The 22,854-nt window shown below is 57.1% G+C and overlaps 1 protein-coding gene across 3 annotated transcripts; it reads left to right on the top strand.

Moving 5' to 3' along the window:
• The first annotated feature begins 7,916 nt into the window (after nt 1-7,916).
• GATA2 (GATA binding protein 2) lies at nt 7,917-20,934 on the top strand. 3 transcript variants are annotated; one of them, XM_036911544.2, is made up of 7 exons: nt 7,917-8,193; nt 13,190-13,391; nt 14,006-14,282; nt 14,708-15,349; nt 17,043-17,188; nt 19,119-19,244; nt 19,736-20,934. In XM_036911544.2, the coding sequence occupies exons 3-7, from the start codon at nt 14,054-14,056 to the stop codon at nt 20,033-20,035; spliced, it is 1,443 nt and encodes a 480-aa protein (XP_036767439.1). In that variant the 5' UTR covers nt 7,917-8,193; nt 13,190-13,391; nt 14,006-14,053; the 3' UTR covers nt 20,036-20,934. The 3 variants fall into 3 exon arrangements, with proteins under 3 accessions (XP_036767439.1, XP_036767440.1, XP_057361919.1); XM_036911545.2 differs by lacking the exon at nt 7,917-8,193 and adding an exon at nt 12,148-12,335; XM_057505936.1 differs by lacking the exon at nt 7,917-8,193 and adding an exon at nt 12,494-12,738.
• The last annotated feature ends 1,920 nt before the right edge of the window (nt 20,935-22,854 follow it).

The raw sequence follows: 22,854 nt of genomic DNA, 5'->3' as shown, positions 1-22,854 counted from the left end.
TTTTAATTTAAAAATTTTTTTGGTCTTTCATTTGGGTTCATAATTTAATCTTTATTTTTTGTATAGGATGTGTGTATGTGTGTGCCTATCTCCATTTCTGTATCTATCTATATCTATATCTATATGTGTATCTATATATCTGTCCGTTTAAGGTCAACAGTTATTGAAGCTTACACAGTGGGAAGTTCTCTCTTATCCCTATCCCCAACCACCCAAACCTAGACTATTTTGGCAGTGTCAACCATTGTTAAAAGTTTGTTTTCCATCCAGAGAAATTATATAAATATGTAAGCAAATATGTATATGTTTTCTCTCCTAGCTCCCCATTTTAAACCTGATGGTAGCACACCACATTTACTCTTCTGTACTTTTATTTTTCCACTGATTCTATTTTGGGATCATTTGATACATGTACAGAAAGAGCTGACTCCCTCGTTCACCCCTCTCTCTCTTTCTTCCTTCCTTTCAACAGAAATACAGTATTCGAGTGTTTGGCTGTGTGACAATACTTTTAACAGTCTCTTCTAGATGAGCATCTTTTGTTTCCAATCATTTGCCATAATGTACAAGGCTGCAGTGAATTTCCTTATAAATTTCACAAGTGTAAGAGCATATCTATCAGATAAAGGTCCTATAAATGGATTTCTTGGCTTAAAGCATAAATCTGTTGGTAAATTTGATGGTGTCACACTGCCCATCCCACCCCGAGAGTGCAACAATTGACGTGCTCATCAGCTTATCTCCCGGACCCCTGTAGGAACATAGCATGTATTCAAATGTTTTGATATTGCTAATACCGATGGGTGTAAAATGGTATCTCAGGGTGTTTTTAAATTTATTTTTAAATGGCTTTAGTGTGTTATAGTTTATATACTATAAAGTTTATTAATTTTGACGAGTTTTAATAAATTTATGGAGTCACAACCATCGCCAATCTAATTTTAGAACATTTTGCTCATTCTGAATCTCTCAATGTGCTTTAAATTTTCATTTCTCCAAGTGAGATTAAGCATATTTTCATTAATTTAACAGCCAATTCCATTTCTTTTTCTATGAATTTTCTGTTCATATCCTTTGCACATTTTTTCCTATTGTGTTTTTTCCTTATTGATTTGTAGGTACTATTTATATATTATGCTCCCAAACTAGTGCAAATACCTCTCCTCCAAGCACCCTGGGCTTCCAGTTCTCACAACCTGGAATTAACAGAATCTCTTGATGTGCCTGAACCCCTACCACCTTGTGAGTTGCTCACAAAGAGTGACTATATGTGGTTTCATTCCACATCCCCTACCTCCCAGCCCAGGAGTTGGCTCAGAGTAGATGTCTTCAAATAAGTTTGGATTCAATATCTGTAAATACATGTTCTTTTCCCCTCAGAGTTCCTATCACAATTTGTGATGATATATCGGTCTGTGTGTGAGTAATGTCTGACTGCTCCCTGAGACAGGTGCCATAGCTATTTTGTTCAATAATGTATACCTAGGGTCCAAACCTGTGACCTAACACATTATTTAAAAGTGCTGATTGGCTTTATTAGTTAACTCATTCATTACTAAGTGGCTTATAGTACCTGGAGGGAGAAAGACATTGGGAATTCCACCAAAGGGTACAGAGAATTTGGAAGGCCAAGCCCAACACAGCCACAGCACCCAGTATAGCTGTGAGAGACCAACCCTGACCCAAGGGCCTGAAGGGGGTGGCTGGGGACCCTGGTGCACAAGGGGTGTATGCCTGTCTCCAGGGGCTGGTGGTCGGAACTTCAGCATTATATTACTAGGCAGGTGTGTGGGCCCAGGGTAGCCAATCTTCCAAACTTTCAAGAGAAGCAGGAAAGGGAGCTCTTTATGTGAATTCTCCCAATTCAAAATGTTGGCACTAGTTATTCATTGCATGGGCTCCTGAGACTTGGGTTGCCAATTTTCAAAACTAGGGTCACAATTATTTTAAAATACATACTTATGAATAATTATCCTAATAACCCTGGAGGAAGGTTTGTAGAGGCAGAACTAAGTAGGAAAGTGACTTGCTTAAGGCCACCCAGCCAGGAGGGTTATGTGTGTGTGTGAGTGTGTTTGTGAGTGTGTGTGTGTGTGTGTGTGTGTGTGTGTGTGTGTGTGTGTGTGTGAACCCCAGAGGCTGAGCTACCTCACACTCCTCTTCCAGGAGGGAATTGTGGCATTTCTGAAGGAGCAGGAAGCTAATTCTCAGAGTCCTGGGAAAGGCCCTCTCACAGGTTTGTCCCAAGCCCACCTGGGCAGGGTGAGGCTGGCCTGGTGCCTGGTTAGCCCCTTGTAGCGTGGAGATGGGCTGTGGCCTTCTCTCAGCTCTAGATACCTCACTGTCCATGCCCCACACACAGCAATGAATCACCGCCACCTCATGACATGTCTGGTATAATTATCTTGTATGATGAGTGAAGTTTGGTCTGGTGGCCCAGGCCTCCCCAGAGAGGCCATAGCTCCCCGAGAATGCAGGGTGAGAACCACTCTCTGCCCCCTGGCATGGCAGGCACACATTGTGGAGGGGCCTCCGTGGCACTCCTCTCCACAGTCCTAGACCCCTTCAGACTTGCCGGCTGGGACAGGTTGCTGGAGCCAGGCACCCCAGGGCTAGGGTGAGCAAAACCTGGAGTGGGGTGGGAAGTGGTATAACCATAAATAGGAATGATGATGAGAAGGGCACACAGTCTAGCCTGCTTGCTCTCCCTGCTTCCTCCTGTCCTCATTCCCTCACGCCCAGAGGTGTGACTGGTGCCAGCCAATTATCAGAACTGATTCCAGGCACCTGACCACTGCACACAGAGGGGACTAAACAGACCCTGCCACCCACAGGGAGCCTAGCATTCCAGTGGGGAGACCCAGCAGCAAGCAAATACAGACAAATGTTTGACATTGTGCTAAGTATAACATGCTATAAAAGAAATACACAGCATGGACAGAAAAGTAGAGCAGAGGAGAGCAACGTGGCTCTCTGAGGAGTGACATCTGAGCAGAGTCAGAGTTCACTCTGGGTCGAGGGTACAGCAGACACAAGGGCCTGGAGTGGGAACGCTCTGGCCTGTTCAAGGGACAACAAGAAGGCCACTGTGGCTGTAGAGAGAGAAGCCAGGTCTGAGTGGTCAGCAGCACTATTACATGGTTCCAAAGGAGTCTGGCTTTTGTTCTAAATCAGTAGATACATTTTAAGAAGTGATTTCTCGTTGCCAGCTAAGCTGTGTGACCTTTGCCAGTTTGCTGTATCTGTAATTTCCTGCCTATCCATCCATCCTTTCAACAAACACTTACGAAGCATCCCTTATGCGCCAGCCTGGCCCTAGGGACACGGCAGTGACAAAATAAAGACGCTGCTTCTGGAGAGCCCCCCTCCTGGAGGAAGGGATCCCTGGGCAAACTCTTCTGCCTGAGCGACTCCCTCTCCGGAGGCCGACTCGCCGAGACGGCGTTTCGTCGCCCGCGGCCGCCAGGTGGCACTCGGCGTCTGCGCTTGGGCAGCTGCTGGGGGTCGCGGGGCTGGGACCGGACCCGGAGGGGGAGGGGCGGCCAGCGGGGGCGGGGCCCGCGCCTCAGGTTGTGTGACTTTGGGTTTGACCTGCCTGGAGATGAGCTAATCCCGCCGTATAATAGACTCCGGGGAGATAGGGAAAATGGCTGCGGCGCTATCTGCGTCGCCATGGGGACCATCACGCGCGCGCGCGCGCGCGCGGGCGGGGCGCAAGCCTGGAAAAATACAGCCTTTGTCGGCGGCGCGTGTCACTCACGGCGCGGGGACCTCAAGCGGCGGGGCTCTGGTCTTACTTACCCCAGATCTTACCAGCGCGGAAAGGCTCTGGGGCCCTGAAGTGGCCTGGGACCGCTGCGTGCCCCCAAACTCCTCGGAAAACCCCTCTTCCTTACACACGGGCACACCTCCTTTCCTGTCATAAGCACTCACGCTACACGGCACATCCCATCCTTCCACTGTGGCTTCTCTCACACCCGCACACATCATTCTCTCCCCTCCGGCTTTCTCTTTCCCAAGTTGGCGTGTCCAGCCCTGAGCCCACACATGGGGCCAGTGACAGGCCCCAACCGCATGCACACCAACACCCTTGCTTATTCTGTGCCCATCCGCTGGCACACCCACATGTCCATCCAAATGGTCCATCACTGGGGCCAGTGACAGGCCCCAACGACTGTCGTCCCCTTACCCCTGTTGTAGTGCACCCGGGCACAGCACGGAGATGGGTACACAAGGACACAACCACCCTCACGCATATCCATGCACACTTAAAGGCACACACTGAGGTCAACACTGACCCCTGCACCCTCACTCCTGGCCATCACAGGTATGCATGCATGCACACGCTTACAATGTGCGTGCCACCAAACACTGAGTAGGGTGCCATATGCAGGCACAACACAAAGGAGTCACACACCCATGCCTGAATATACACATACACATTCGTTCTAGTGGCAGGCGATACCACTTCCTGTATGCACTCATGGCGGGCAGACTTAGGCATAATACGCTCATCCACCACACTTGTACACATGGGCTTGCACACCCATTTCACACACGTATCTACCCATCCTGAGTGACATGTATGCCCCCACATTGACTTGCAATACCCCTTCCTCAGTGCGCCCTCAACCAGCCTCATCTTGGCCATCTGCAGGCACACAGCGCACACGCCCACCACGCATGTGCGCATGGGTGTGCACACGTGCACTTTCTGTAGCACACTTGTTTGATATAACCGCGTGCACACCAACACCCTTGCTTGTTCTGTGCCCATCCGTTGGCACACCCACATGTCCATCCAAATACGCCGGGCACATCCGAGGGCGCACACTCGGGTGCCTCCGGCAGGCAGGGAGGCGCTCGGGCACAGGGCTCGAGGCGTGCCCCCCGCGGACAGCTATCTGCCTGCCCATCAGCGCGCGGATCTGCGGTGGTAAATGATGCATTCGATGGCGGGCGCATTTGTTGTGCGCGCTCTGAAAGGGCTCCGATAATCTGGAAGGCAGAGATAAGGAACACCATTTATTCCGCGGCACTTTGGAAACAATTCCCAGCCCTGTACAACCCCATTCTCGGGCAGCCTCCGGGAGCCGGGCAGATAACGATTGGCTATTCATTATCTTCGCCGGGAACAAAGATTAGCCGGCCGAGATGAAAAATTACCCCGGACAGCGGCGCAGCCCCGCGCGGACCCCCCTGCCCGCCGCCGCCGCCGCCAGCGCCGCCGTGCCCCGCCCGGCCCGCGGGCTCTGCGCTCACGCCCTCCCGGCCCGCCGCCGGGCGCTCGGCCTCCCTCGCTCTGGGCGGGGGCGGCGCCCGCACTGCCCAGTCCCGCCTGTCCTCCGTCTCAGTCTGTCTGTACCGCCCACTCACCTTTTGGGTACCCACTTTCCCCTCTTCCTTTCTAGGGCCTTTCTCCTCTCCCGTCCCTCCCCTCTGCCCCCTGAGTCTCCCTGGTTCTCTCCTCTGCCATCTCTATTTTTCCTCTTGTTTCCCTTTCTCGCCTCTCTGCGCCTCTCTCCTCTGTCTGTCCGTGTCTGTCCCTGGCCAGCACTCTTGCTGCCTTTGTTCCCGTCTCTCGGACTCTTTCTGCCACTTCTTAGTTGTTTGTTTCTGTTTGTCCCTGAGTGCCCCCGACCCACCCCTCCAGCCCTCACCGGTGTCTCTGTCCCTCCACTGCTGTCACTTTTAAAAACCTGCACTTAGGTCTCCCTGTCTGGTCATCCCTCTGTGTCTCTCTATCACTGAGCCTCCATGTCTGTCAATCTACCACCACCCCAGAAGGCCCTACATCTCCAAGCCTCACACACCTCCTGTCCTCTCAAGGCCGTGTTCCTGACAGTACACCAGAGGCTGCGAGTCTCCAGCCAGCTCTGGTCAGCCCAGCCCAGTAGAGAGATGGCAGGTGGGGTGGAGGGTGTAAGACCTGGAACCCTCCTCAGAGGAAACAAGACAGAACTAGAAAAGGCCCTGTAGACACTCAGGCCCTGCTGGGTTCGTGGGGGTTTGCTCCTGGGCCCCAGGAATGGCTCCTCCATGCCCCTCCCCAATGAGGCTGGGGGCCTTAGGGGCGGGTGGTCCCAGGGAGGCTACCTCATTACAGCAGTTATTCAGCATGGCACTGGTGTCGGCAGATAAGCCTTATCAGCTCATCTCCCCCTCCCACAGACAGACAGAAAGTGCCCTCGCAAATGGCACCCTGGAGCACCACTGGCTGCCTGCCCTGCCGGTTAGGGAAGGTGAGGATGGTGAGTGATTTGGGAAAACACACATGCTGTGTGTCACCGTGGAACACACCCCTCCACACAACATAGACACAGGGTAACAACGGATAGAAAACACACATAGTTCAAAGATACATTCACACATACAGATGCCCACTCCCCAGATACACCGATGTAAACACCCACCCCAACATACATCAGTTCATATGTGGAGCTATACACAGATATGTTGATGTGGATACACTCTCTGCCCTCCCACCATCGGTTCAAAGATACTTAAGGCTGTTAAAAACACACACACTTATGCACACACACCCACTCCCCCCAGTTCATAAGACACAGGATACCCAGACACATGCTGCTACTGACCCACGCAGGGGCAAAAACCCACTTGCAAACACTTGGAAACATCCATTTCCCATCACATGATTCATGGACACAATCATCTCACAGATACACAGCCACAGGGACACACACCAGTTCCACAGATACATTCCCCCGCATGCACTAATGGGGTCATGCTCTGAAACAGCCACACACAATACATAAGCTCTCAGGGACCCACAGGAAAAAATGGACATCCGAATATACTCAGTTTTGCAGACTTCCCTTGTGTCCCAAATGCCCACAGACACACTTGGGCACTCAAGACAGCTACTCTCCTGCATGCACAGAGCACACGCACATGCAACACAGTCACCACGAGCTTCCAGGAAAGACCCACAGACAGCAGATGCCCACAGAGATGCGGGCACACCTGGGCACACACTACTTTTCCCAGGACCATGGACTTCCCAGTCCCTCCAAGGCAAAGCACTTTTTCTTTGGACCTGGGATCTCTGGGCCACTTTCACTCTCCCTGCACAGCTGGAATGGGACTCAGAGGGGCCCCGCTGTGGGGTTGAATTTCCTGGTAGGGACTTTGGAAGTTCAAGGACTAGATTCTCTTAGCTCACAAACGGAGGAGCCTTCTTGGAGTGAAGACTCCAGCACCCCAACTTCTCCACCCAGCCTTCCAAAGACAAGCCCCCTATTCCCTCCTGTCAGAGGTTTCTTTTGGGATGGGCCAGGGAGATGCCTCCAACTCCACTCCGAAAATGGTCTGGTCTGCCCTGGAGTCGGGGAATTGAGCATGTATAACTACTCTTAGCCAAATCATTCCGGGAGTGAGGGAGTTGCTTGCCAGAGTGTCGAGCTACATTTGAGTGTGAGCACATGTGCACGCAGGTGTGGCCCAGATCTCCCGGGGATGTCCACGCAGCCACAACTGTGTGCACTAACGTGTGCATGTTCATGTGAGCACTACTGGAAGTGTGTTGGAGAAGCAGCAGGCGTCTGTGTACGTGCGTGTGTGAACGGGTGTGCCCACGGTTCGCGAGGGTCCCCAGGGAGAGTCTTAAAAGAGAGATGTCCCAGGAAGTCTGAGCGTGCAGCCCTGAGAGGAGGAGTGCGTGTCTGTGCGCCCTGGAGAGGGCAGGGGTGGTCTGGAGCACAGGCAAATAGGGTTTGCAGGCCCTGAGCGCCTCCCGGCCCTCGGCCTGCTGCCCGGCGGCTGGACTAGGCAGACAGGGCGCAGAGTCCCGGGCACCCTCCTGCCCCCCTTGCGGTGTTCCCGCCCCACCCCCCACCCCAAGTGCTGTCGAAATAAAAAGCCGCGGCTGCTGCGGCCGGGAGAGGGGAGGGAGAGGCAACGGGAGCCAGAGGGAGGTAGCGGGGCCAGCGCCGCTCAAGTCTCTTATCTCCTGGCTGCCTTCACCCCCACCCCAGCCGGACCCCGTCCGCCACCCGGCGAACAAAAGCGGGCCGCGGCGCACCATGCGGCCACTCGGCGCGCAGCCCGGGCCCTGCTAGTGAACGCGCCAGCCCACGCCGGGCCCCTGGGCCCACCTGGCCACGCACCGCTCTGTACGCACCGCTCTGCTCCGGCCCCGTCCGCCCGGGGGCGCCGCCCGCCGCACCTCACTCGGTAAGTCTCCCCTCTTCTCCTGGCCCAGGCCCTTCCAGTCCTTACGCACTGCGCACCCGACACCCTAAGCACGGTCCGCCTAGCCCTGTGGCCCCTGACATGTGGCTTTTGGGGCTCGCTCTGGCCCTACCGGCTGCTCGAATCCCAGGTCATAGGGGCCTAAACCTAAGGGAGGATTTGGGGAGCTGGAGACAGCAGGGCCTCCCGCCTTCCCATTTCTCGGATGGAGCCCTAGGCCGCAAGCCCCGGTTATTCCCAGAGCTTCGCAACGCGCTCCACCTCTCGGCCCCTGAGCCAGGGTCTTTTGTCTCGGCCGCCCCCCACCTCCGGGCCGCTGTGGCGGACGTGTCCGAGCTGGGCCGCAGAGCGGCGGCTGCACCTGCCGGTTGGTCCCGTGCGCCGGCTTTGCGCGGCTTAACCCGGCTCGCTCCTGCGTGCGCCCCCGCACGCCGCGCCCAGCGGCCCTTTATCCTGTGCGACTGGGGCGCGGGTGAGCTGGGTTGGAAGTCTCCCCCTTTCCCCAAGCCGGAGTCGGAATCCGTTTAGTGGGATTTCAATAAGAATGGGGCCGCCGCGGGCTCCGGGATCTGCAGCCGGGAGGCGTAGACAGCGGTCTGGGTCTGTCCGGACGCTGGGCATTTAGAATCCTAAAGAGACGGCAAAGCTTGAACTCCGGGTTGCCCCAGCCGCTAGGGGAAAGGTCCAGCGTTCAAGGCCCCCGGGTGTGACGGCCGCTCCTTTCCCGGAAAACACGGAAGGAAATTCGTTGTTTTGGAAAAAGCCACGTCTCCCCGGGTCGGGAACATCTGGCGGCGAGCTCCGGGTCTACGCGGGTACCTCGTACTGGAACTCGTTTATGAGTAGGCAGAATTCGAGAAGCAGGTAGGCCAGTGCGGCTGCCAAGGCGTCTGGAGAGCGTTTCCCAGCCGAGTTGACAAATTGCAAACAAATTGCGTCTAACGAAACGGATTTACCAGTTACCGTGCCGCCGTGCCGCCGAGCCGCCGGGCGCTCTGAGAAAGCCGTAGCTCTTCGCGGAGGAGAGAGAAACGTGGCCCGATTGCCTGCAGGTCTCAGCAAGGCCTCGAGGGTTGGGGGCTGGGGGGTGGGGAGGCTGTCCGGCTTGGAGGTGGGGGTTAGAACCTGGTAAGGAGTTACAGGATCTCCCGTGCACTTCGACCCGTGGCACAGTAACATCTAGGACGTTTTGCCTCCGTCTTTGTGATTCAGAAAGGCACAGAAGACGGATGGGATGGGAGAGCCAGCATGGAGGCCAGAGGAGGGGGACCCTTCCGATTTAGGGAGCTGGAAGTGAACCCCAAAGTGCAGAAGGGGCTGTTGGAGCTCTGCCCCCCCATTGCAAAACCCCTCTAGGCTGCAGCCTGAGCAGATCTGCGGCCTTGCTCTAGAGAGGACTTCTGAACCCCTCTGGCAAAAGCGGCCCCCACTTCCTCCTCAGTACCCCTCAAGGCACATTGATAGTGTGGGGCTGGGAGGCCCCTGGGTTGCAAATTAAATATTCCTATGGAAGGCAGCCCCTAAGCAAACTGATTTCTTTGACACTCCACTCTCCCCCCTTGCTGGCCAATTAGATGCCCATAGGAAGAGGCGAGAAGATTTAGGTTACAAAGAGAGCGCAAACTTACGGTCCCAGGGGGGTCGACTCGGATGAGCAAAGTTTAAACAAATGGCGTGGAGGGAAGGGCTACGTGGTATGTAGAAGACCTGGGCAGCTGAGAGACCCAGACCAGGCAGGTGAGGCCCTCAAGAACTGGGCTTCGGATCCTTATGCCCCCAGCTGGGGCGAAAGCACCAGGGAGGCACCGACCCACGGTCCCCCGGGCAATCTTGGGTCCCTTGAAAAAGGCCATTAGAAATTTCAGTTTTTCTGTTGCCTTTCCCCAAGTCCTTCGTGAAATCTTGTTCTCATGTTAAGAAAAATGACAGCTTCTTAGCGCGATCGAAAGGCAGCAGCCCGCATTTGCAACAATCCTCAGGAACAGACAAATACATGAAAAGGGAAACGTGTCCCTTTGAAGGTGTTCGGGAGACCCCAAAGTCCAAGGCCGTAAAGTGAAATAAATCTGTTCTCTCCAGGCGCCAGGATGGCCCCTCGCAAACCCAGCCGATCCTGGGGCTGCCTTGACCCTCCCTGGACGTTTGGGCAGAAGTGATAGACTGGTCTCTGCTCCCTGCTAGGCGAGGCGCCTGGCTAGTAGTGCCCGTAGGTTTGTCTGGCATACACGTACACTCAGGACCGCGGACCCTCTTTATTGTCCAGCTGGGCACCCTCCTGCCAGTCGCCCCGCTTTTCCCTCCCATGCAGATTCGTTCCTGCGGGAGAACGCAGCAGTCCCGTGTCCAACGCAAGAGCTCCAATCGTAGTGGAGGCCTCGGCCAAGCCGGCTGCGTGCCTGCCTTTCCGAGGAACGCAACCCCAGGGCCTCAAGGGAGCTGGAGAGGGCTCCTCTTTCCCTTTTTTCTCCACGTCCGTATTGCGGGAAGGGAGGCTGGTGCGTATCTCCCCAGGCCCCTGCTCAAGCATTGCTTAACTGCCCTGCTAAGCTCCTCTCTGCGGCGATTTTCTGAGCCGCCGAGCGGGGTAATTAAATCCCCTCCCGCGCTCCGTTGTGCGCCAGGCCCGCGGGCAGCGCAGCGCTGCCGTTCCTGCAGGGAACTAGGCCGGGCTGGTCACCTCCAACCCTGCGGTGGCCAGGACCCTGCCCCGGAGGGGTTTCAGGCTGCCCGGAGGAGCTTGAAGCAGAGCTCGCGATGTTCGAAACCACAGACCCACCCAGAACCGGGGAGAATTTGAACCGCGTCTTTGCGGGAGAAAGAATTACCTGCTTTCCCGAGGGCTCGGAGCTGCCACCCCCCTGCGAGCCGAGGCGCGGATCTCGGCCGCGGGGGAAGCTTCTACTCGGCTCCGGCGTTCACTGCCCTGCCCCTGGCCAGCGGCTGGCGGCCTCCCGCGCTGGGCCCCGGGGTTCGAGCTCTAGTGGGGCAGCCTTGCTGGACACGGAGGATCGTCCCCGGGGCCGCGGTGTCTTTAAGAAGCAAAGCAGGGACGCAAAGCAGGCTCGAGGCTTCGCGGCGATCTCATTTTACGCGTTGACGAATAGTAAGCTAAAGGCAGGGAAGAGAGAGGGACGTACGGAGACTGCGAGTCCAGGCCAGACCGCGCGTGGTGCGGCGAGCAGAACCAGCGAGCACAGGGGCCGTTCACCTGCCCAGCCGGCGCCCGAGGCCCGGCACCCCCGGCCTCGCGCTCCTGCTCACGGCCCCGGCGCGCTTTACCCGGGCGGGCGCCGGCCTCCTCTCCCTCCTAGCGAACTTCCGAGAAGCCCGGGCCCCGCGCGCCCCAGCGGAGCGGAGCGGGAGGCGCAGCGGGCAGCCACTGCAAGCGGGTCCCTAAGGGCCTGAGACGCGCGGGTTCCTAGCCGGACGGGGCTCTGCGCCCCAGGACCCGCGCCTTTACCTGAGCCAGAGTCTCGGACAGACGAACGGACAGCGGGATGCAGAGGCAGAAGGAGGGCCGCTGGCCCGGGCCGGCTCCCGCTTGACGCTGCCCAGAGCTGGCCTGGGAGAGGGTGACGGGCCGCGCCCGCCAAGCTGGGCCTGGCAGGGCGCCCCCCGAGCCGAGGGGACCGAGGGCTTTCCTCCCTCCTCGGATTATTAAAAAGTTCATTTCCTGGCGAATCGGGTGACGTCAGGGGCCCGGCGTCGCGGTGGCGGGGCCGCCCGGCCGGAGAAGCCGCCTCCAGTTACCCAATTACCGACTGTCAATCCCGCCGCCCCTCCCCCCACCCTCCCGGGGGTGGCCCGGACCCCCGCCCTCCTCCCTGCCCAGGACCCACCTGGGATCTCTCCGAACTTCTACACCAAGAGCCATGCACCCAGCCTGGGAAGAGGGGCTGCAGGATATGGTTTATTCCCCATCACCCCCGCACCTGTCACCGTCCCTCCCCCTAAATTTCTTTGTTCCCGACCCCCCTCCTCGGCCATAGGCTCCCTTCGAGCCTCGGTCTCCCTCAGTCTCCTCCGTCTGTACAATGAGAGAGAGCCAGGAGATTTGTGCACTGGGCCCCCTCGACCCACAGAGCTGGATCTCTGGACTGGACGTGTGTGGAGAGCAGTTCCAGGTGACTTAGGGAGGAGAGAGCCTCTGGCCCGGGCCGACTCCCGCTCCCCAGGGGCCGCCTTAGGGACCCCCGGGAAGAAAAAAACATGCCTTCTCCTGCCCGGAGGCGTCTCCTTCGAGCCGGCGCCGGCGCCAGTCCGGGTCTCCACGGCCTCGCCCCAGGCAGTTCGGCCCGTTGGTCTGCTAAGGCCACGCCCGGGAAGGGGACGCCCCCTCCCCCCCTCTGGAGCAGCCGGCCAGGCCACCTCCACCGGGTCAAGCACAGTCCTAGGCGGCCTCGTCTCCGAGGCCCAGGTCCCGCTGGGGCCCCGTAGTTCCTGCCACTTACTGCTCCCGGTGTCCCGCAGCTGTCTTCCCAGGCCCCCTCCCAGCCAGCGCCCGAGGTGGGGGAGGGAAGGGTTTGGGTAGGTATTCGGACTCCGACTGGCCACGGTCAGCTGTGAAGGAGATGGGATCCGAGAGTGGATGGGCTGGGAGTCTCGGGGAAAGAACAGCCAGGCACCCAGAGGGTGCGCGCCCCGGGATCCCGGGAAGGGGGCCCCAGTTGGAGGCTAGTTACTGGGAAGAGGGACCTTAGGTTAGGGAGATTCGGAGTGTCCGCAAGAGGGGCCTCAGCCGTCGACCCTCAGGGTGAGGGTCCCGGGGGGTGGGGGCGTTGGCAGCAGGGGCCGCCGGGAGGGCGCTGGGAGGGGGCAGGCCGGCAGAGGGGGGCAGGCCCGCGGGTCAGTCCCGGAGTCCGGCGGCCCGGGAGTTGCGTGCTCAGCCAATGGGGGGCGGAGGCTGGGCGGCGCGCGGTGCTGATTGGCTGGCGGGGGCTTCTTAGGCGTGCACGGCCCCCGCTTCATGTCTGTGCAGGAGTCGCGAGCTGGCGCCAGGGCGGCCGGAGGATGCCGAGGGGCCGGAGCCGGGCAGGCCTGAGGCCGAGGCGCGAGCTGCCCCCCGCTCCTACCCCGTGAGCCCCGCCAGGCCCTCGACGCGTGGTTCCTGAGCCCGCCATCCCGGGGGCTCCAGCCTGTGCTGCTTCCAGGAGGCCGCGCCCCTCTCCCCGCGGCGCTGCGTAAGTTTGGGGTGCGAGAACTGGCCTGGGGCCTGGGGCACGCCAAGCTTGAACCTCTAGGGGCTCAAGACTAGGGCCAGGCTGGGGTGACTACTTTGTGGTTCCTTGGTGAGAGGTCCTGATTGTGCTGCCTAGCAGTGTGCGCGGGGGGCTGGCTCTCAGCCGGTGGGGCTGCGTGTCCGTGTTTTGGGGGGAAGTCAGTATGTGTGTCTGGCGCCAAGGGTAGGTGTGTGCGTGTGTTTAGGATCATGTGCCCCAGTGGGTGCCCGGGACGCCTGTCTCCAACTTTTAGTCTGTGTTAATGTGTTTGTGTACCGGGAAGGTGGGGGGTTCCATGTGAGTGCTACTCTGCGTTTGTTGGGGTAACTGATGTCGGGACTCGTTCCTTGGTGACCCCTTGTGCACGAGTGTGTGGCTCTGGGACTGGGGGTCACCATGTGAGTATGCGTGGCTGAGCCCTCTCCCCCGCCTTCCTTTCGTTTCGAGCTTGGAGCTTTCCTCCCACCCGGGATCTGAGCTTGGCTGGGGTGCAGCGGCGCGCGGGACGCCGCGTGGCGGGACTTCGGGGGTGTAGGGCCTTGGCGGCGCCCCTCACGCCCCCTTCCGTCGCGCAGGGACTCCACCACCGCCTCCGCCCAGATCTTAAGCCTCCGCCGCCGGCCATGGAGGTGGCGCCCGAGCAGCCGCGCTGGATGGCTCACCCCGCCGTGCTGAACGCGCAGCACCCCGACTCGCACCACCCGGGCCTGGCGCACAACTACATGGAGCCCGCGCAGCTGCTGCCTCCCGACGAGGTGGACGTCTTCTTCAACCACCTTGACTCACAGGGCAACCCTTACTACGCCAACCCGGCCCACGCGCGGGCGCGCGTCTCCTACAGCCCCGCGCACGGTAAGCCCAGGGCCCGTGGGTGACCGGGAGCCCAGGCGCCGCGCTCCAGGCGCGCGAGGGGAGGAGGGCCCGGCTGCCTACTTCCCGGATGTGGGATCGGCAGGAATCGGAGCAGCTGAGAAATTGGGGCAGGAAAGGAGGGGGCAGCGGCTTTCTGGGGAGGGTCTGGGCTTCATAGGGTTTCTGCCCATCCCCAGCTGGCTGTGGGGGTTCTCTCCAGGCCCTGTCCAGTGGGGTTCCTTCTGTGCCACTTGTCCTTCAGCTCCGGACTGACATTCCTGATTATTGCCGGTTGGGGTGTTACGTTTCCGGATTTCTCTGGGGAGTGGGTTACTGCTGATTGTCTTGTGAGTTGCGGTCCCGTGTATCCGTGTGCTGGCTCGTCCCAGCCTCTGCGTACCCTGACCCCTTTCCCCCTCCCGCAGCCCGCTTGACCGGAGGCCAGATGTGCCGCCCACACTTGTTGCACAGTCCTGGGTTGCCCTGGCTGGATGGGGGTAAAGCGGCCCTCTCTGCAGCTGCAGCGCATCACCACAACCCCTGGACCGTGAGCCCCTTCTCCAAGACGCCGCTGCACCCCTCAGCTGCTGGAGGCCCTGGAGGGCCCCTCTCCGTGTACCCAGGGGCAGGGGGTGGGAGCGGGGGAGGCAGTGGGAGCTCTGTGGCCTCCCTCACCCCCACCGCAGCCCACTCTGGCTCCCACCTCTTTGGCTTCCCACCCACACCACCCAAGGAAGTGTCTCCGGACCCTAGCACCACTGGGGCTGCCTCCCCGGCCTCCTCCTCTGCAGGGGGTAGTGCAGCCCGAGGTGAAGACAAGGATGGCGTCAAGTACCAGGTGTCACTGACAGAAAGCATGAAGATGGAAAGCGGCAGCCCCCTGCGCCCAGGCCTGGCTGCCATGGGCACACAGCCGGCCACACACCACCCCATCCCCACCTATCCCTCCTATGTGCCGGCCGCTGCCCACGACTACAGCAGTGGACTCTTCCACCCTGGAGGCTTCCTGGGCGGCCCTGCCTCCAGCTTCACCCCTAAGCAGCGCAGCAAGGCCCGCTCCTGCTCAGGTAAAGGGAGGTGCCAGGGACCTGGTGGATGTGGGACGGTTGCTGCTTTGGTGGGAGTGCTGTGATGTGGGAGATGGGCAGTGCCCGTCTTCCTGATTTGGGGATGGGTGATGTCCCTTTCTAATAGTCCCCAGTAGATGTATATTAGGTGCATGAGACCCCAGGACAAGGGACAGGGGAACCTAAAACTTTTGCCCTTTTCTTAACTGTTGCTGAGGGTCCCCAAAGTTCATGTCCCTTCCCCACTCCTCACCCCCTTCCACAGTGGGCCCCTGCTAGACTGAGCACAGAGCAGGAATTCCCCTTCCCTTCCCTGAATCTTAAGTGACAACTCGGGCAGCCTCAGGACTTAGTGTGTGAGAGAATGCAGTACGCAGGTGAGAGCAGCGAGGGCGGGCGTACGTGTGTTTGTGAGCGTGTGTGTGTGTGCTGCGGGCACACTCCAGAGGCTCCAGACTCTTAAAGAATCTGGTTCTGCAACGCAATCAGTCCAATCTTGGGATTTCAATGGCTCCAGATCTCCTTGGGAGATTTCCCCCAAAGCAAAATTCCCAGGACCTGTTCCTGCTCCCTGTCCCCTGCCCCCTGGCGTGTCCTTCACTCTCCCTCCCCAAAGGCTGGAGTGAGGGGGATGAAATTGGAAGTGCCCCTGCCCTTCTGCTACAGGAGCAGGTTGGGTCAAGGTGGTCCAAAAATCTGGCTGTGGAGCAGAAACCATGGCTAGTGTGGGCTCTTGCTGTCAACGCCTCCTTCCTGATCCCTTTAAGCCAGGGAAGGAAGAATTTTAAAACCGTCACTCCTGAGTCCAGGAGCCACCTCTTCTTGCCTGTATCTTTTGACAATTTAGTTTAAACTGAATGGGGAGGATTTTCTTGGGTAACATGATGCTGAGGCAGCCACCCTGATTAATCACTACCATGGCCATTGACACCCTCCTCAGACCCACCTCAGGGCCCCTGTTCTGCTCAGGCCAGTTAACTTGCCTTTAATTAATCCTTCCTCCTAAATTTGTTTTACATTCGATTGGAATTCCAGATGGCCTTTAACAAAACAATACAAAACCCCAAACCAAAAAACTAACGACGACGACAACTAAAAAACAAGGTCTCAGTCTACTTAGCCTAAAAACGAAAGGGCTTATTATTTATTTTATTTTAAAGAACAACAACTTCGATCCGAGTCCAGGACTGATCTGGGACTTCAGCAGAAGGAGGGATGTCCGGGAGAAAGGAGGAAATTATCCTGGGCTTAGGGCACGGGAGTTGGAGCAGAGTGAGGAGGTGGCAGTCACAGCTGGGGAGAAAGGAGAGGCAGAGCCCGAAGAGGGGCCAGAGTCCTCTGGGCCTAGCCAGGGCAAGCTGGGTGACTCCTGCCGCCGCCCTGCCATTGGCAAAGTTTGCTGTAAATACCCTTTCCTTGCCGTGGGGAGACTCGCTGGGGTCCTGACCCCACCCCTCCCTCCTGCCCTCTTTTCCTGCTTCAAGAGAGGATTTAGAGGAGGAAGATTTGGCCTGGAGAACTGTTCTCTGGACCCCGCCTCCTGTGGGGCAGCCCCCCTGGGTCTCTCTTCCCTCCTGGGGCTGGATCTAAATGTCACTCCCCCTAGTAGCCTGGCCGCGGACCCCTGCCTGCTTGGCTCCCACTGGGCCTTGTCAGTTAAACAGGCCCCGTGTGTGTCCTTGTCCCCCTTCAGAAGGCCGGGAGTGTGTCAACTGCGGGGCCACAGCCACCCCTCTCTGGAGGCGCGACGGCACCGGCCATTACCTGTGCAATGCCTGCGGGCTCTACCACAAGATGAACGGGCAGAACCGGCCGCTCATCAAGCCCAAGCGGAGACTGGTAGGTAGTGGCGCCGGGTGAGGGCAGCAGGTGGCTGGGGAAGCGGCCGTGGGGCAGCGCCAGGGGAGCTAACCTGGGCAGGAGCCCACCATTAATTAAAACAAAAATAATAATAACAACAAAACCCTTCAAACACAGATGCTCTGCCACTTGAAATCCTCTTTTATCATTAAAATCTCCTGGATGTCAGTTGGGGTCACCCTGCTTTCAGGTTAGAGTTTTTCAGGCCTGATTTCCCACTAGGCACCCTCACCCCACCCCGCCCCAGGATCCCCAAAGTTGAGTGTCCACAGGCCCAGCTCCTGTCCCCTGGCCTCTGCTTAACTCTTTAAAAATAGGGCCATGAAGTAATTTTCCTTGTAGCTCAGGGCAGCTCGCTCCAGCTCCCAACAATCTCCCCATGCTTATTTAAATAAAGCACACACTCACACCAGCCACCAAAAAAACCTGCCCTTTATTATTTTTCCATGGAGTCACCTATACTGTGTATTTTCATTTGAGTGATTTTTTAAAAAAGTGCCCTTTCGGATCTCCTGCCGGAGTTTCCTATCCGGACATCTGCAGCCTGAAGATAAGGAAAGTTCGTGTATCTGTTTCCGGACTCTGCGAGTTTTTAGAGTCTGTCCTCGGCTCAGTCCTGCCTCTCGCTGGGCTGTTTTGAAATTTCTAATGCCCTCCACTCTGCAAATAATGCGTAAAATGCTAAGAATAATAAATATATTTTTTCAGGGCGAAGTGATTTATGAGGCTTAAATCGCTCTCTGCTTTGGGGGCCCCCCCTTTTTTTTCCTGGCGCGAGGGCGGGGTAAGGGCCCGGGTGGGGGTAGTGGGGGAGGATATGGTGTTGGCCCCTGAGTCAGAATTCCAGCTTCAGGCTGCTTACTCACGGTCAGCCTCCCCGCCCCTGTGGCTGCAGTCTGGCAGGCCCCTCAGGCTCCAGGGCCATTCCAGCCTCTGCTGGCCGAGCCCCCGACCCCAACCCCTGCTGCCTGTGGTCCTCTGGGAAGTGTTGCAGGACCAAGTTCTGGGACCGTGGGGCTGGCGCTCGTGGGCCCAGGGCCTGGCATCTGCTTTGCTGGATAAGATCTTACCTTCTCTTAGGAGCCTTCAGCTCCTAACTCCAGAAACCAGACACCATTTCTGGATCACGTCTGCCCTGCATTCCCGGAGAGACTGGGGGGCAACTGGAACTCTGGTTGGGGGTCCACAGTGCTGGACAGATAGACAAGCCTCGTTCAATAAGCCTCCAATGAGGGAAATGTTCTGGATCTGCACTGTCCACTGTGGTCATGTCCAGCCCATGCTGTGGCGATTGATCCTTTGAAATGTGCCCGGTGCAATGGAAGGGACTGAATGTCTAATTTTATTAAATTATAGTTCAATTTAATTTAAATAGTCACATGTGGCTGGTGGCTACCGTATTGGACAGCGCAGCTCCAGACTTCCCAGAACATTTCCTATCCCTGCCTGGGCAGCCACAGGCCCCCTGCCCTGGCCTCAGGGACGCCGACACACCCCAGGATTGTGGGTTTTCCGAAGAGTCCTGAGGGAATGCAATGACAGACCCAGAGGCTTCAGGGGGACCCATCCAGCCTTCCAAACCCTAATGAGCCCTTCTCCGAGCCTCAGTTTCCCTGTCTATAGAGTTAGATTGTTTGGTAGTTGGGGGAAGGTGGCTAATTTTTCCCTTCCAGCTCTTGCAACTCTGTTGATTCTAAGATCAAGCTTCTGAGAGCTCTTTATTCTAGAGTTCTGCTCTGTTTAGGTCTCAAATTCTACAATTCCACGGCTCTAAGATGCCTTGATTCCCATGTGAGATTTACCGCTCCTGGGCTAAGTTTGCGGGGGCTGGGATGGGGCCATGATGGAGGGGGGAGGTCGAGGTAGAGCGTGGGAGCCCAGCCTACTGACGCCGCCCCTCCCCTCCCAGTCGGCCGCCAGGAGAGCAGGCACCTGCTGTGCGAATTGTCAGACGACAACCACCACCTTATGGCGCCGAAACGCCAACGGGGACCCTGTCTGCAATGCCTGTGGCCTCTACTACAAGCTGCACAATGTGAGTCCACCCCGCCCCGGCCCGCCCCACCCCTCCCGGGGGACCGCTGCTCTTTGTGCTGCCAGGCGAGAGGCCCCCACCACCACCTCCAGCTTGGCGTGGCTTGGGAAGCCGCTGCCTCGCGGGGGTCAGCCGGAGTGCCAGAGGGCTTCCCATAAGAGGGGGCAAGCTGGCTGGGACTGTGTCCCCCACAGCAGGGGCCAGCAGGTCTAGGGAAGAGGTCCCCCTGTATAAAACAGCAGTCTGGGTGGGGGTGGGTTTGAGTTGTGTCAGCGGGGGACAGTGCTGGCATTTACTGGGCCTGGTGCCCTGCACCCACATTCCTCTCGAAATGCCAGCAGTGCTGGTGAGGAGAGAGGGGTGGAGGGTGGGCATTTGGAAGGGGTCCCCAGCCCAGACCCGCCTTGCCCCTCGCTGAGGCGCCCAGCGGGGTGGGAGAAGCCTTGCTCTAGGAAGGGACTGGGCCCTGAAGGCGCTGTGGCCACCCCCAGGTGAACAGGCCACTGACCATGAAGAAGGAGGGGATTCAGACTCGGAACAGGAAGATGTCCAACAAGTCCAAGAAGAACAAGAAAGGGGCCGAGTGCTTTGAGGAGCTATCCAAGTGCATGCAGGAGAAGTCGGCCCCCTTCAGCGCCGCCGCCCTGGCTGGACACATGGCGCCCGTGGGCCACCTCCCGCCCTTCAGCCACTCGGGACACATCTTGCCCACCCCGACGCCCATCCACCCCTCCTCCAGCCTCTCCTTCGGCCACCCCCACCCATCCAGCATGGTAACCGCCATGGGCTAGGGACAGCCCCCCTCGAATGGACAGACCGATGCCAAGGAGGGTGGCCAGCAGTGCTGGGCTGGGTGCTCCCAGATGGGTGGGTCAAACCCTTAGCTGCCCTCCCTTCCCTGGAGACTGATGCCACTCCTACCAGCCCAGCCAGAGCCCACGCTGCCTCGCCGGTGGGCTCCGCTCAGCCACGGCAGCCACTGTGAAGATTCTCACCGGGGTGGGGAGGCGGCCCCCATCTGGCTGCTGCCAGGTGGGGTTTCCATCACAGACAGTCAACTTGATAAAAGAGAGGAGGGGGCAGAGGACAAATGAAGGACACCGGTTTTTAGAAGGAAAGGGGAATAGGCAAGAATAATTTATTTTGCTCTTGTTTCTAACAAGGACTGGGAGACTGGGAGGTCTGAGCTGCCCAAGTTCTCCGGGTCTTCCTGGGTGCCAAGTGGCCCTTGACCCACCTGCTTGCCAGGGCGATGGGGTAGGCCTGCAGGGACCTGAGCCTGCACCTTCTCCTCTGGCTTCCTTCTCTGAAACGCCGAACCCCAGGCTGGGCTGAGCCAGTGCAGAGGGGCTGCGGGCCGGGAGGCTGAGCTGGTGCATGTCCTGGTGGCCAGGCCTGGGGGCAGAGACAATCACAGGCGGTCCTGCACAGATTCCCAGGCCAGGGCTGGGTCACAGGAAGGAAACAACATTTTCTTGAGAGGGGAAACGTCTCCCAGATCACTGCCTGGCTCTGAGGCCGATGCTGTTGTGACCCGTGTTGTCCCCTCCACGAGCCTGAGCCACAGCCTGCCTCCTCTGCCAGGTGGACCCCTGTACATACATCCTTTTTCTGCTAACCCCTCAACCCCCTCCCCTCCCACTCTGAGACAAAAGAAAAAATATTAAAAAAAAAAACTGCATAAGCTTAACTCGCTGACGAGTTAGTTGTTTTATTTTTAAACTCTTTTTCGGGTCCAGTCAATTGTACGTTGCCACGGAAGCTCTTGCTGTGGAAAGGAATAAAACCTGCAAACCAAGGCTGTAGCTTCGCAATTATTTTTGGAAAAGTTCCTGGATCCCACAGCCCTGGAATGGGCAACAGGGGGCCAGGGGTGGGGCATTGGCTGCTCTTGGCTTCCGGGGGCTAGTCTGGCAGGTGGCGAAGGCAGGAGCTGGGGGTGGGTCAGAGCCGGGACCCAAGGAGGGGCCGTGACCTGGCTGGGGTCCTGGGAGGTGCCTGGGTTCTGCTCTGCTTTTCTGTGGCTGGCTGGATTCTTCCCAAGGTACAGCTGTACATAACTGTCTGAGCTTAGATTCTGTATGCGGGGGTGGTGGGGTGCGGCAGCCAGTGAGGGCCCCAGGGCCCGGCCCAGGAAGAGGATTGTGCTGATGAAGTGACCAAGTGCAATATGGGCAATCGCTGCAAGGGCACCACAGCCAGGAGTAACTTATTTTGTACTAGTATCCGCATAAGAAAAAGAATCAGCAGTATTTTCTGTTTTTATGTTTTATTTGGCTTGTTTTGTTTTGGATTAGTGAACTAAGTTATTGTTAATTATGTACAACATTTATATATTGTCTGTAAAAATTGTATGCTCTCCTCTTATTCCTCTAAAGTGAATACTGTTAAGAATAATAAAATACTTTTTGTGAATGCCTCTGGCCTGTCTTGTGGGCTCGTGGGGCTGCCGCGTCCTGGATGTGGAGATCATCCATCAGACCACACTGGCCCTCCTGTGGCCCAGTGATGTGGAGGGAAGGGCTCCTGTGATAGGGGATGGTGCCCTGTCTGGCCAGGGCCTGAGATCCTAGCCCTCCTCCCCTGAGGATCTCCCATCTGAATTTCCTTATCTGTACCTAACCGTGGGTCCTGGTGGCTGGGTGGATATGGGAGAGGCTCAGGGAGGCTGTGGATTCATCAGCCTTTGGTCCACACATGAATCCTTTCCTTTGCAGAACCCAGCAAGGATTGACCCCACCCCTCACCCCCATGTACTTCCAGGTGCCATCAGCTTTCATTTCTGAGCTATCTGATCACCCATATTCCTATTCACTGACAAACCTGATCACTGATGTCTTTGATCACTGATGTCATTGATTGCTGTCATCTTTAATCAACAATGTTGGTCATTGGAGATTGCCACCATGACTGACAGTCCTGATCAATGATATGTCTGATCACCAGAGCCTGTGACCATACACATCTGATTACTAACAATGGATCACCAACACTTAATCATCAATATTTCGTCAATGTCTCTGATCAGCGATATGTCTGATCACTGACATCCACAAAATATGATCAGCAGTGCCTTCAGTGACTGTCTACTTACCAATGATGTCTGATCATGAATATTCTTGCCACCATTGTTCCCGATCAGCATATCTATTCACTAATATTTCCATTCAATGCATCTAACTTCTATGATACTCATGGTCTCTTTCCCCAATATTTCTCTTCATCATGTCTGTGATCACTGGTGCCTTATCACCCATGTTCTTGATTACCGAAGTGGTGACCACTGTATCCTGTCACTGATGTTCTGGGCCATCAAGAAATGTGATCATCAATGCCATTGGTCAATGTTTTCCTAACCAATGATAGATTTGGTCATTCGTATGTGGTCTCCGACATCCCTGAGCACACTCTCTCATCCCTAATATCCTCTTAGCAATGACCTTGGTGACTTGTCTCCAAACACCAGCATCTCTAACCAACAGTGCACCTGGTGACCAGTGCCCCTGATCATGGAATCCACTTACCATCAATTTTTCTCACTATCGATGTGGTCACCAGAGACTCTGGTTACCAATATCTTTGACTGTTCAATGCTAATCATTAAGCTCTA

Source organism: Manis pentadactyla, chromosome 1 (genome assembly GCF_030020395.1).
Source record: "Manis pentadactyla isolate mManPen7 chromosome 1, mManPen7.hap1, whole genome shotgun sequence".
In the NCBI taxonomy this organism is placed as follows: Eukaryota; Metazoa; Chordata; class Mammalia; order Pholidota; family Manidae; genus Manis; species Manis pentadactyla.
Note: the sequence above shows the minus strand (reverse complement) of the source record. Positions and strands in the feature narration are given on the sequence as shown.